Below are 11,861 nucleotides of genomic sequence, written 5' to 3'. Positions count from 1 at the left end.
AGCTCTTAACTTTCACTAAGTCTGCTCCACTTGGACATGTAGCAGTTCAAACCAAGGAGGATCGCCTTGTCTTTGGCAGGGAGACCTCAGCACATCTGGTTCATCTAGACACAAATGTTCACATGGTTCATTGTTAAACCATCTCCAATGGGATGGACTATGTATTGGGGAATATAAATATTTAACAAATGTCAAAAAAAGTACATTATGTAATTAAATCTGCTTTATTTCATGCTCTACATTGGGATTTTATGATATAAAATTTTAAACAAATCTCTAATTTTGCACAAATAATTAGTCTGTCAAAAGCTGTTCCATCTCATTGATGCCATGTACGCCACATACATGGAACTGTAGCTTTTGGCAACAAAGAAATCTTCTGCCATTGTTACAAATGGATGGATTCTTACATTCAAAGTACAAGATTTAAAAAAGAGGAATAAACAAAACTCCTGGAATTCTTAATGTTTAACTAGTTGAGTATTTATTGTGTGTCCAAGAAAGCAACGTTACCAAACCAGCTACAAAAAAAGCATAATTAATATTTTGGCTCTAATTGATCAGTTACTGCATATCAATCCTTAATTTGCCTGTATTAAACTGTAATTAAATGCAAGTGCAACTCATTAGCTGGAATTCAATGAAATTACTTTACATGCTTAGCACTTAAATATTTTAGTTAATTAAGAGGTAAAGGTCATTATTGCATTAATCATCAGGTTCACATTTAGCACTGTTGACAATACAATCAATTTTCTTGACACAGGTTTCAAAGATTGCTGTCATTAGTTTAAATGTTCTATTCTTCGTAATTCCACATTTAGAAGGCTGAAAGTGCATTCAAAAGCTAGTGGTCTGTCTTAGGAGTTCTTCTGGAGGACCTTTACTGTCACCTGAAAAAAAAAAACGTTTTAGACTTCTGGAAACAAAAAAGCAAAGGTCGCAGCCTCCACCATATGTTCTTTCGAAAACTGATGCCAGAAATGTCTATGTGGCTGCAATATGACCGATCAGTGAACGTGCTCTTTTGTAAATATGCAGAAGTACCTACCCTAATTTATTTTCACCTCTTTCCCCACTTGCTAGTGCTTCAGCAAAAAAAATAGAAAGTGTCACTTATAACGGACACCATGGGTGTTTGAATCAGCATGACTCAATTATACATTCAAGAAAAAGGTCAGGTTTTATTCTGGACAATATAGAGATAATCAATCTCAATTCCAGAAGTAAGGCATTCTAAGTAGTTGGAGTGCTTGAACTGGTCATGGGAATAACTAAAATTGGAGGTGATACAGGGAACTCTATTGGATAACTGTAATTGTGCGTACGAGTCAACAACAGAGTTTGTCATATAATCTGGAATTCTGTGTCTCAAGAAATGGCCACTTGAGTAACACTTGAGAAATGACCACCTGGATGAAGTAAATGAAGAAATACAGTTGATAATGGTCAAGAATAAAACAAAAAGGGAGGAGAAAGAAGTTATTCTGTCCACAAATGGGAGAAAAGACTCAAACTCTCTACGAACTAGTATAATGATCACCGTATTCTGAAATATGAGGTTATGCTGCTACCACTCATTACTCACAGTCTTTACTTCTGTGTATGCTTCCAGTCCGTATTCTCCAAGTTCCCGTCCATTGCCTGAAGCTTTGTATCCACCAAACGGAGCTTGAGCTCCAAACACATCATAACAATTTATCCTGTGCGGAGAAGGGAAGACATCAAGTTATAAATGAGATATAAAATTTAGAAGCTGGCTCAAAAATTCCATCAAGACATTTGACTAACAGGGCCTCAATAAGTCACCTACCATTGGAAGTTCTAAGAAATACAAATAATTGAGAACTTGAACATCCTCTAATTATTTTGTACAGTCTTATTTTAGTATTAGATGACTACAGAAGACAGGCAGCATGGTGGCTCAGCGGCTAGCACTGCTGCCTCAAAACGCCAAGGACCCGGATTTGATTCCGACTTTGGGCGACTGTGTGGAGTTTGCATACATTCTCCCTGTGTCTGCGTGGGTTTCTTCTGGTACTCCAGTTTCCTCCCACAGTCGAAAGGTGTGCAGGTTAGGTGAATTGGCTATGCTAAAAATTCTCCATCATGTCCAGGGATGTGTAAGCTAGGTGTGTTAACATTGGGAAATGCAGGGTTACAGGGATGGGATGCTCTTTGGAAGGTTGGTATAGACTCAATGGGCTAGATTGCCCGCTTCCACACTGTAGGGATTCCATGATTCTACATACTACTTATGCATGGAAGTATTGTGAAACTTCTTGAGGAACGCACCAAATCTGTGAAATAATGGAGTTGTCATTTGTCCTTCCTGCAAAGAGCTGAGTGGATCAATCAGGGAAAGGGCATATACACAGTTTCTAACAGTTTAAAAAAAAGGAAAAATCAATGTTTAAACCAGGCAGTCAAATCAGCATAACAGCAACAGACATTGCACAAGTTCCAATTGCAAGGTTATAGTGTCTTGTGTTTCTTAGCTTAACTGTCTCTACCTGAAATTTTTCTCCACAGTGACATTATTGTACAAGTGAAGGATACATGAGATAGTGATTTTTGTTTAACATAAACACAAATTCATGAACAGTAATTTAGCATCTGAAATTTAGTGACCTAATGGACCTGTTTAAATCACAGTTTGGGTTGTTTAAATAGTCATACTGCTGCTTCCTGCTCCTTCAGTTTGCTGATGACCGAGTTCAGGTAAGGTTGGTACTGCAGTGGTTGGGGTCCTGACAGTTCAGCTGTAAAGAGACTTATTGAGGTAGTGGCTTAGGGAGCCGAGAATGCTCACGAACAACTACAACTTTTTAAAAGCATATCACGTTATATCAGTCATTACATAGTCATCAATATAGGAGGCCCATCAGCCCATCAAGCTTGCACTGACAGAAATATTCTAAATCTATACTAGTCCCACTTTCCAGCACTTTGCCTGCAGTCATAATTGTAATGGCGTTTAAAACACTCATCCATGTACTTTCAAAAGTAGAGGTTTCCCATCTCATCTACCCTCCCAAGCATTCTAGATTCCTATCACTCTCTAGGTAAAAAACAGTTTTCCCTTTAAGCCTCCGGTCTTTCACCTTACAAAGGTGTGCCCCCTTGTTATTGGCTCTTCCAAGGGGAACAGCTGCCTTCTATTCACCCTATGAGCCTCAACCTTATATACCTCAAATCAGGTCCCTTCTTTGCTCTAAAGAAAACCCAAGCTTATCCAGCTTCTTTTCATCGCCAAACTGCTCCATTCCAGGTGAATTCCCTCGACGACACCTCCAGTGCAATCACATCCTTCCTTTGGTTAGGTGTCCAAAACTGCACTCAGTATTCCAGCTATGATCCCAAAATTCTGTACAGCTCCAACATATCCTCCCTGCACTTGATCTATGCCATGCCCGATAAAGTGTCCAGTCCTCCTCCTTAAACACCCTGTAAACTGGCCTGCTGCCTTCCAGGATCTGTGACCAAGTACCCCAGGATCCCTGTTCTTCTGAGCTTCCTAGTGGCCCGCCATTCATTGAGCACTCAGTACATATTTGCTGGTTTCTAAATTGCACTTACCCAACCTACCAGCTACAGGTGGAAAGGCAGAACAACTTGTTGCCCATCTATAGGAAGGATGCTGTTAATTCTTTTGTTCCGCAGACATTTCATTACCCTGCTGGGTAACATCATCAGTGCAGCCTCCGATGAAACACCATTGTGTTTTCCCACCTGGTTTTTAAACTCTGCAGACCGTTGAGCTGGAATACCTCACTTCCAGTTTTCCTTCGCAATGGAGTGTATACGAGTACTATGTATTTGTTGATGGCTTTCTTCGTGGAGTACCAGGCTTCTAGGAACTCCCGTGCCTGTCTCTGCTTTGCTAGTCAGGATCTTGGTGGTTCTCGTTACCTGTGTGGATAGAGATGAGTGAGTATTGGCCATGTCTTTTTGTTGCCAATTGATGTTCATGTATCCTTGTTGTTAATTTCCTTCCTGTTTGTCTGATGTAGTGTTTGTCACAGTCTCTGCAGGGAATCTTGTATATGACATTGGTCCTGTCCATAGTGGGTGTGGGTCTTTGGTTCAGGTGAGCAGTTGTCGTAGGGTTGATGTGGGTTTGTGTGCCATTCTGATGCCCAGCGGTCGAAGGAGTCTTGTGGTTAGTTCGGATGTGTTCCTGATGTAAGGTAGTGTGATGAGGAGTGTGTCGGGACGTGTAGTATCTTCCTGGTGTTGTTCGTGTAGGCATCTTCTTTCCCAGTTTTTTGGATATCCATTATCTTTGAAAACCTGGAAGAGGTATTCTTCTTCTCAGCGTAGTTCCGTGTTGCTACAGTGTGTTGTTGCCCGTTTAAATAGTGTTCGCACGCAGCTTCATTTATGTGTTCGGATGGTTACTGAAGTTCAGTACCCGGTCAGTGTGTTTGGCTTTTCTGTGTACTTTTGTTTGGAGTTCCCCATTTGTCCTGTGCTCTACCATGACATCCAGGAATGGAAGCTGTTCGTTCTTCTCCTCCTCTAGTGAATTTGATTCCCGCGAGGGTGTTGTTTATTAGTTTGTATATCTCCTCTAATTTTGTCCGTTTAATGATGACAAAATGTGTCGTCCACGTAGCGTATCCATAGTTTTGGTTGGATTAGCAGGAAGATTGATGCAAAGACTGGAAAGTAGGCCTTTCTGCTAATCCAACCAAAACTACGGATACGCTACATGGATGCCACCTTTGTCATCATTAAACGGACTATGGACAGGACCAATGTCATCTATAAGATTCCCTGCAGAGACTGTGACAAACACTACATCGGACAAACAGTAAGGAAATTAACAACAAGGATACACGAACATCAATTGGCTACAAGACATGACCAATACTCACTCATCTCTATCCACATGGAGAAGGAGAACCACCAATTCAACTGTGACAACACCAAGATCCTGGGACAAGCAAAGCAGAGACAGGCACGGGAGTTCCTAGAAGCCTGGTACTCCACGAAGAAAGCCATCAACAAACACATAGAACTTGACCCCATATACACTCCACTGTGAAGGAAAACCAGAAATGAGGTAATCCAGCTCAATGGTCTGCAGAGTTTAAAAACCAGGCGGGAAAACAACAGCGCTTCATCGGAGGCTGCACTGATGCTACCCAGCAGGGTAATGAAATGTCTGCGGAACAACAATGAACCAGCTCGGCGAGCCAACCAACCACAACACGAGCTACAAATCTACTCCAAAACCTTAGAGGATGTTGTTAAACTTGAGAGGGTGTAAATCTTTCCTGCAAAGATATTGCTAGGACTGGAGAGTTTGGGTTATAGGGAGAGGCTGAATAGGCTGGCACTTTTTAAAACCTGGAGTGTCAGGGGCTAAGGGGTGACCTTCTAGAGGTTTACAAAATCATGAGGGGCATGGATTGGGTGAATAGCCAAGGTCTTTTTTCCTAGGGTGGGAGAGTCCAAAAGAGTATGGATTTAAGATGAACGGAGACAGGGGAAAACTTTAAGGACAGAAGGGGTAACTTTCACAAAGAGGGTGATGCATATATGGAATGAGCTGCCAGGGGAAGGGATGGGTACAATTACAACATTTAAAAGGCATCTGGATGGGTATATGAATAGGAAGGACTTAGAAGGAATACAGGCCAAATGCTGACAAATAGGACTAGGGTCAGATTGGGATTTCTGGTCAGCACAGACGAGTTAGAGTGAAGGATCTGTTGTTTCCATCCTGTATGACTTTATGACTAATTAATCTTTGTTAAATTTTGGGCTGCACCAGTTCAGTGTATTCCACAGCCGTAGAATATTCCAAATGTACACTGTTCTTCCTCAAATGCATAACTCAAAGTTGTATAGGAAAGCTGACCAGATAGTTCCTGCGCGTAGCCCCTGAGACACGTAGTTAGCCTTGTTGATGTCATTGGTAAACACTGCAGCTGCAAGTCCATACACAGAATCATTTGCTCGCTCAATCACCTCCTCCATTGTCTTAAACTTCAGAATCTGCATCACTGGTCCAAAGATCTACGTTACGATAAGAGAGAATGCATATTAATTCTGATATACTTAACATTTTCAACACAGCCTCAAATTTCTAGCATAAGGTGTAGAGCTGGATGAACACAGCAGGCCAAGCAGCATCAGAAGAGCAGGAAGGCTGACATTTCGGGCCTAGACCCGAAACGTCAGCCTTCCTACTCAGCCTGCTGTGTTCATCCAGCTCTACACCTTGTTATCCCAGATTCTTCAGCATCTGCAGTTCCTACTATCTCTCAAATTTCTAGCAAGTCTGTTTTGATAAAGGGGAAATAACATCTAAATCATTGTCACTGAGCAGGAATAGATGTTTCCATGGTATTTTCAGTTACTATCAGCAGAAATAGAGACTTGGGCTACAGATTGTAATCCAACTAGACAAGCTCAGGTAAAGTCAACCTGACTGATATGAACTGTCAGTTGAATCCTAAAATTAGAAAACACCCTTGACATCAAACCGTCAAGTATGTAATCTATTGGTTTATAATGCCTACTAAAGTGCCTTGGAATATTTTATTCTATTAAAATTCATATAAAATGTAGGTGGTTCTTGTTAATTATAACATTACAGGTCCCATCCAAAGTCACTAGCAGGGCCATCAATTCCACTCTTGGTAACGAACACTAAATAGGGAAACAGTCAACAACTGTGACACAATCATCAATTAATTAAACAACTTTGGCAAGCGAAATATTTAAGTTTACTTAAGGCACTATTATTTCATTAGGAAAAAATGTATAATCAGAGAACTAGCAGATGACTAAATTTATATTTTGGAAGGTGCGGAACATGTCAAGGAACAATAGACCAGTCAGCTCAATATTGAAAGAAGGAAAAATAATGGAACCCCCACTGAAAGGATAAATGAAACAAAAATCAAAAAAAAAAATCAACATGCATTTTAAAGGGCAAGTCTTGCTTTACTAATATCATTGGATTTTGAAGAGATTAAAATAAAGAAAATTGACAAGGGTATTGGAGAACATGTAATACAGATTTCCAAAAGGCCTTTGATAAGGCACTACAATAATACAGTAATGAGAAAACATCACAACACGTACCCAAGGGACGATCAGTGCAAAAAGAAAAGCTGGTTGGCTGAAAGACAGAGCAGAAAGTATAAGTGAAGACTGGCCAGAATGGCAGAAGATGGGAAGTACTGATCCATAAAGATCAGTAGTGGGACCGCTCATTTGCAACTTTATTCCAAAATCTAAAATGGTTAAAAAAAACTTCTAAATTTGCACACATCAAAATGGGAGGGATTGAAAAGCAATCAAGCATGCTAAGCTCGTATAAAATTGGTTATACCACACTTGGAGCACTGTGTACAGTTCTAGTTGCTACATCATATATTAGCTTTAATTGGAGTTTTACGTTCACAGCTTGAAACCATAAATCTTCTACCAAAATACAAAGACAATAACAGAGCAAAGCAGATACAGCTTAACATTTTCAACTAACATTCTGAGCCCTTGATACCAAAAGAAGATTGTTATCCTAGTCATAATTTTTCAAATGGGTGTGAACTCACCTCCTCTCTAGCAATAATCATATCATCCTTCACATCTCCAAACACAGTTGGTTGGATAAAGAACCCACGGTCTGCTGCCACTCCTCCCCCACAGAGGAGCTTGGCTCCTTCCTTTTTTCCACTACTGATGTATCCCAGAATTTTGTTGAATTGTTCCTCATCTACCTGCAACAAACATACATAATTGGTTACCAACAGCTGTTAAATCCACATAAATGTTCCAAAGTCCAGGACTGGTAGCCAATAACCAAATATTTCTAAGTATATTGAAGAATTATTCAGCATGGCTCAGCTGCTGTCACTCTCCAAGGCTTCAGCATAAAAAAACCCAAGGCAGACTCTCTATTGCAGTACCAGAGGTGCAATGCATCAGATAACATGTAAAATTGAGGCATTGGCTACTCTCAGATGAATATAAAGCATCCCATGGTATTGTTTCAAAAGATATGGCCAACATTCATCCTTCAAAATCAGCATCATGAAAACAGATTATGTGATTACCATATTACTATTCATGGGACTTGCCTTCAACTTGGCTGCTACAATTCTTAAAATTATAATGATGGCTATATTTAATAATCTGTAAAGCACTTTAGGACCTCTGTGGTCATGCAGGATCCTGTACAAATGCAATCTTCAACCTTTTTCCATAAATGAGTATCCACATTGAACTCTGATTCCAGTGAAATGAATCATTTCATGTACTTAATCTTTTTGTCATTTTTTGTCCCAAATCATTCTCCTACCCCCCTGGAAGGTGGTCATCTCTTACTGTAATTCAATACCATTTACAGCTACTTTTTAAATAAGTGGCTGCCCTTCATTGGTAGGTCAGATGCCAAGTGTCAACAGAATTCTAACATTGAAGACATCACAACCATTACTTAAAGTAATTCTTTTCACCTGCTTAAGAATAATTTATGAATGTGACACTACTAGTAAAGTCGGAATGAAAGTTGACAGAAAATCAGATCATATGTAGCAATGACTTTCCTTTCTTTAGATACTTTCTTCAGCATCACTGAGCCACATGAAGACATATCTTTCACATTGGCATTTGACCACAATTGAGTTTAGTGATTCTATTATGGACACCAGTGAGCTGATGGGTGTGATCAATACAACACAGAAATTAATGACCAAGAAAGAGATTGTCTTGTAAGAGTAAAGAACAACCAAAATGGATATTGATATTTTACTTGAAGGCGGTGGCTTTGCCACTGGCTGTATTTTTGCTGCGATCCAAGAGGATGTCTAACCTCCAAGCACAGCAAGCCAAAGAACAAGCATTTCTGTAATTCTAGCAGTGTCACCAGGAGCAGGACAAAGAACTCGAACAGGAGGGGCCCTGTTTGAATCTCGAAGGCCACCAGTTTACACTTGGCTGCCTTGCCATATGGCATGAGCACTTCTCACGATGAGTAAAAGCAGCAAAAACAGCAGGAGGCGGCTCTTAAGTGGCTATTAATTGCTGGTCCAAGCAGAGGTGAGTAGGTGACTTGCATGTGCCACCACAATGGCAACCAACTGTGCACTCTGCTCCCTCCCAACCTGGCGCACGGTATAAAATTCCAGCCTACGAGTGCAATAGTTAAAATTACCTGTGTTGCATGAAGGGCAACACGGCAGGATCCATCAAATGGCAAAAGTAAACAAAATATTTTCAAACAGTTTTTCAGTCCCTATACATCTACCTGTGGCCCCTGCTCATTCTTGGAGTCAAACGGATCTCCCACAGTCCGAAGTTTTGCTCTTTCCACACTTTGCTCTACAAATCGGTCATAGATAGACTCTTGAACATACGTACGAGACCCGGCACAGCAACACTGTCCTTGGTTAAAGAATAGAGCTGTATGGGACTCCTCAACTGCATGATCAACTGGAAATTTAAGTAGATCAGTATCAGAACATTTTTAAGAGTAAAAAGAGTAAACTTTTATTGAGATGGGAGAAATCATTGAAACAAAAAGCACATTTTTGGTTTATTTCGAGAATGCTGCTAAAGAAACACACTTTGGTTTAACATTCAGGTCTAAATTTCCTCCTCCAGGCCAATCTGCAGATTACTTCCTTCAGGTGCTAGTTACTACTTTTGTTGCCATTGCCCTACCAGACCATAGGGCTGCACTCTGAGACAGAGATGACTGGTGGTGTTTTAACCAGGGGGTCACCAAACCTCAGGCAAAGGGAGACATTTAGAAGGAGAGGCCTTCACAGCAACCTCAGCCCATGCAGGAATTGAGCCTACACTTTAGGCATCACTCTGCAATGCAAACCAGCCATCCAGCCAACTGAGTTAATCAACCCCCAACAATAATTAGCTAGGCGATGGTTTGCAATGTGGAGTAATGCCAACAGTGGAAGTTTGATACTCTCAGTGGCTGAGGTTATCATGAAGGACTCTCCTTCTCAAACTCTCCCCTTACCCGAGGTATTGTAGCCCTCAAGCTGTCTCTCTAATGAAAGAAAGCAGCCATATGGTTCTCTGGGACTGTGGCAATTTTACCTTTAATTTATTAGTTTTATTGAAAAAAGGGCAAGGCAAACAAGATGACAATAGGTCTCTTAAGTCTACAAGTAGGCTTGAGTAGGTAATTAACAGTCGATTCTCCTTTCCATCGCGATAGCAATTTATATCATAAAGGCAATGTCAGCTTAACCCAGCTAGGGAAACAAAACATTTTTCATATTTAATCTGTGCCTAAACAACCACTCAGATACAAACACAAGATTAATGGAGTTCAACAAGTTAGCTGCTTAAGTTGCAGGTAATAACAGGGTTTCTTACGATCAGCATCAGAAAGGATAATATTTGGGCTTTTTCCTCCAAGTTCCAGTGTCACCTTCTTCAAATTACTTTTTCCTGCAGCCTGCTGGATCAGGTGACCAACCTGTGAATAAGACAGGAACACACTACTGAAAAAAAATAAGTACGTTAAGAAAAACTAAAACAGCAAACAGAAAGTAATGAAATACAAGAAATCATCTTCAGGATATGGCAAGACAGCATAATTCATGAGCCCAAAATAAAATATTTCAAAATCATTAGTTAGATCACCTCCAAAGCCAGAATTTATTTCTATAGAATCTTTTATTTACTGGTGTTGATCCACTAGCTCAAGACATCTGCATGCTTTGTCTAATCCAAGCCATAAAATTCAAACTTCTTGGGTTACTGAACCACAGAATACCTTCACCGTACATTGGTTGTGAGCTTCTGAATTAAGCAATGAGGGGACAGTATCAATCACAGAACTGCATGCAAATATGCATTGTTTGAAGCAATTTTTGGTGATGGGGTCAGAATGCTAGAATTATTCTGGTTGGCTAACAACTGAAGTGGTAAACTGCTTTCATAGCAGGGATGTTATTGGACAGTGAAATGTAAATCAAAAAACCCAATTAAATAAAACGTATTACTGCACGTAAACTTATTACACAGTTTGTCCAGTTCAACTGAGGATTACATTCCCAGGATTTGTACTTGTAGTGCAGTCTACAAACTAATGGGCTATTCACTGACCCAATCTGTAATAAGCTTTCAGAATTTAATCTGAAGTGTCTGTTTCCAAACCGACCTCAGTGGATCCTGTGAATGCAACTTTATCAACGTCCATATGAGAGGCAATGGCAGCTCCTGCAGTTTCTCCAAAACCAGGAATAATATTCACAACCCCTGGTGGAAATCCTGCCTGTTAAAAAGAGTGCAATGTGACAGTAGTTATGAGAAATAGACTGAAAATCCTTCCCACAAAACTAATAAACAAAATTTTTCTGCCATCAACATTCATCCACTTTTCCAACTTACAAACTATAAAGAAAAAAAGTGAATGGAATAGTTGTAAAATGCAAACCTAACAATCATATCAAAAATATATTCAGCAGTGTCATCCAATACTGACCTTGCTGAATTTTGCAGGATTATGGTTGGTTCACTCGATTTACACGGGTCAGCACACGTTTGCGCAAAATAGGGTGGATCTTTAATACCTGCATTCCCCACTGGGGTATTCAATGGAGGGGGCTGCTCTGTTCACTCCCTTGCCCCACAATGTCATTCATAAATCTTGTGGCCGATACTTTGAAAGTTTTGGAAAAATAAATTGTCAGCTTTGGGGATTATACTCTGATTTCTGTTGCAGTGTGGTCATTTGCATTAGCAAATTAATGGAACAGTCAGTCATCAACAGTCCTATCAAAGGACTCTTACCAATCTGGATTTTGCCAGACTTCATTATAGCCTCAGTGTAAATAGGGACAGAAGGGTCAAATTCTAGAGGGTAGACT

The 11,861-nt window shown here is 40.2% G+C and overlaps 1 protein-coding gene across 1 annotated transcript; it reads right to left on the bottom strand.

Moving 5' to 3' along the window:
- Positions 1–208: 208 nt before the first annotated feature.
- LOC109919973 (aldehyde dehydrogenase, mitochondrial-like) lies at positions 209–11,291 on the bottom strand. The gene is made up of 7 exons (XM_020520000.2): positions 11,153–11,291; positions 10,363–10,465; positions 9,269–9,453; positions 7,575–7,739; positions 5,870–6,027; positions 1,589–1,703; positions 209–893 (listed from the first exon to the last, which is right to left on the bottom strand). Exons 1-7 carry the CDS (start codon positions 11,189–11,191, stop codon positions 861–863), a joined length of 798 nt encoding a protein of 265 aa, XP_020375589.1. The 5' UTR covers positions 11,192–11,291; the 3' UTR covers positions 209–860.
- Positions 11,292–11,861: the final 570 nt, after the last annotated feature.

This window comes from Rhincodon typus, unplaced genomic scaffold, assembly GCF_021869965.1.
Source record: "Rhincodon typus isolate 14 unplaced genomic scaffold, sRhiTyp1.1 hic_rhity00001987, whole genome shotgun sequence".
Lineage (NCBI taxonomy): Eukaryota > Metazoa > Chordata > Chondrichthyes > Orectolobiformes > Rhincodontidae > Rhincodon > Rhincodon typus.
This window is presented reverse-complemented; position numbering and strand designations above follow the sequence as displayed.